This window comes from Chenopodium album, chromosome 2, assembly GCF_948465745.1.
Source record: "Chenopodium album chromosome 2, dcCheAlbu1.1, whole genome shotgun sequence".
NCBI lineage: Eukaryota > Viridiplantae > Streptophyta > Magnoliopsida > Caryophyllales > Amaranthaceae > Chenopodium > Chenopodium album.
In genome coordinates this window covers 28,144,413-28,147,135 of record NC_137835.1, presented here as the reverse complement: position 1 = coordinate 28,147,135, position 2,723 = coordinate 28,144,413, and the positions used below count along the sequence as shown (strand labels likewise).

The 2,723-nt window shown below is 36.0% G+C and overlaps 1 protein-coding gene across 1 annotated transcript; it reads left to right on the top strand.

Annotated features, from left to right (window-relative positions):
- The first annotated feature begins 802 nt into the window (after positions 1 to 802).
- On the top strand, positions 803 to 2,299 carry LOC145570994 (uncharacterized). Its single transcript, XM_081630104.1, has one exon. It carries the CDS (start codon positions 803 to 805, stop codon positions 2,297 to 2,299), a length of 1,497 nt encoding a protein of 498 aa, XP_081486230.1.
- The last annotated feature ends 424 nt before the right edge of the window (positions 2,300 to 2,723 follow it).

The following is a 2,723-nucleotide window of genomic DNA, read 5'->3' as shown; positions in this document are numbered from 1 at the left end:
CCTTCATCCCCGAACCCTTATTTGGTTCTAGACCTTATGGAGTTGACGATCTCTTGGATCGTTAAGGGGTGTAACCTTCACCTCGTGAACGGTTTACAAGTTCCTAAAAAACTTGTTGGCGACTCTTTTGCTCTATCTTCTTCCCTTTTGGACGCCACCGTACTTTAGTGTATGATCACAGTGGGGTTCAAGCTAGTGGGAATTAAAAGCTTGAAATTTATTCCCTACAGGCTGCAACCTATCTATCTACAATTAAATCAAGGACCATTAGTGGGGTGTTTGCATCATAAGCTCTAATGAAATCCAAAGTGGCCTATATAAATATATAATTGTATTAACTTTCAAATTTACTATGAAACAACTTTTTGAGTACTTATTAATTTTTTATGTATATTCTATAATTTTGTTATGCATGTAGAGTATAAACCTTATTTATTTTTTTTTTTTATGTTTCTTATATTCAGGAGCCTATTATTGCTAGGTAACTCATTCGAATCGAGTATATAACTTATTTGGTGTTTGGGTGTGCGCGCTTCGATTAGGTGAGCTACATCTCTATATTTTATCTTGTATTTTATTATTGTTTTTCATAATTTTTTGGTGTAACTCGTCACATGTCATGATAAATATGATATACTTATCTTAGATTGTTGCTTATTAGTTGTTTGTAGATACATCATAATAATTCAAATTTGTGTTGGCTTAGTATCCATTCTTTATTTTTTGCTAGGCAAATCCCTTAATAATGTTCTGTAAATTTGTGCATGCTATGTTCTTTATCATTAATTATGTGTTTGTAGAAATGGATCGTAGTTGGATATCAACGTCCAAGCCGGGTGACCCACAATATGAAGTTGGAATACGTGAATTTATTAATTTTGCAATGAAAAATGCTGGTGATCGATCTAAGTTACCATGTCCTTGTTTCAAGTGTCATAATTTTTTGTATAGACTGCCCGATGAAATTCTTAGTCACTTAAGCAAAACGGCTTTTGATAGAACATATACCATTTGGACATGGCATGGGGAAACTAATGAAGGAACTTCTACAAATTCTAAAGGAACACATGATGATGAAGGTCTTAATCATAATGGGGGCGATAGGTTAGAGGACATGATGCGAGTAGCCCAAGATCAGTTCAATGAAAACCCGGCCACATTTGAGAGGATGTTAAGTGATTCTGAAAAACCCTTGTACCAAGGCTGTAAGAAGTATACAAGATTATCAGCTGTATTGAGATTATATAATCTGAAGGCAGGTCATGGTTTGACTGATAGCAGTTTTACCGACATTCTTGAGTTAATAAAAGACATGCTACCAGATGAAAATGTCCTTCCAAGACGTACATATGAGGCTAAAAAAATATTGTCCACAATGGGGTTACCTTATGAGAAAATCCATGCTTGCCCTAATGATTGCGTACTTTATCGAAATGATCTTGAATCATTTAATGAATGTCCAGTGTGCAATGTTTCGTGTTACAAGAAGAAAGAAGGGGTGCCAGCTAAGGTGTTGTGGTATTTCCCAATAATTCCAAAATTTAAACGCTTGTTTTCACATGCGAGTGATGCAGAAAAGTTGACTTGGCATTTTGAGGGGCGAAAAAAAGATGGGAAACTTAGACACCCAGCCGACTCCCCTCAATGGAGGTTTATTGATGCAAAATTTCCTGAGTTTGCCAAAGAAAAGAGAAATTTACGCCTTGCATTGTCCACCGATGGTATGAATCCATTTGGTAATCTAAGTAGTAGTTATAGTACCTGGCCGGTAGTTTTGGTTACATATAACCTACCTCCTTCTTTATGCATGAAAAGAAAGTACATGATGTTGTCCTTATTAATTTCTGGGCCAAAACAACCTGGAAATGACATTGATGTATACTTGGCGCCCGTTATTGATGATTTAATGACGTTGTGGGAGAAAGGTGTAGAAGCGTTTGATGCACATCGAAATGAAATGTTTAATTTGAGAGCTATGCTGTTTTGCACCATTCAAGATTATCCAGCTTATGGTAATCTTTCAGGGTATACAGTGAAAGGAGAATCGCCTTGTCCAGTATGTGATGATGGTTTTAAGGGAAAGTGGTTATCAGCTTCTCATAAGACTGTTTACTTTGATCATCGCCCCTTTTTGCCTATTAATCATGAGTATCGAAAGCGGAAAAAAGCATTCAATGGGGAACAAGAATTTAGAAGACGTCCAAAAGTCTTGAGTGGTGAGGAAGTGTTTGAAAAGGTTAAAGACATTAAGGTAACCTTTGGGAAGAAACATAAATCAACTCTTCCTACAAATGGATAAAAGAAATGTTCTGGTTTTTGGCGCTTACCTTATTGGAAATTCCTTTTTGTTAGACATTGTTTAGATGTGATGCATATTGAAAAGAATGTGTGTGATAGCTTAATTGGCACATTGTTGAATATTAAAGGGAAAACAAAAGATGGTGTGAATGCTCGTGATGATTTAAAGGAAATGGGAATTAGAAGTGAACTCCACGCTGTTGATGGCATTAAAAGATATTTGCCTCCTGCAGCTTTTTCATTGTCACGGAAAGAGAAAAAAGTGTTTTGTGAAAGTTTGGCTGGAGTGAAAGTTCCGGAGGGATTTTCTTCAAATATTCGCAATCTTGTTTCAATGGAAAATTTAAAACTTGTGGGACTTAAGTCTCATGATTTTCATATTTTGATGCAGCATTTGTTACCGGTGGCTATTCGATCAATATTAC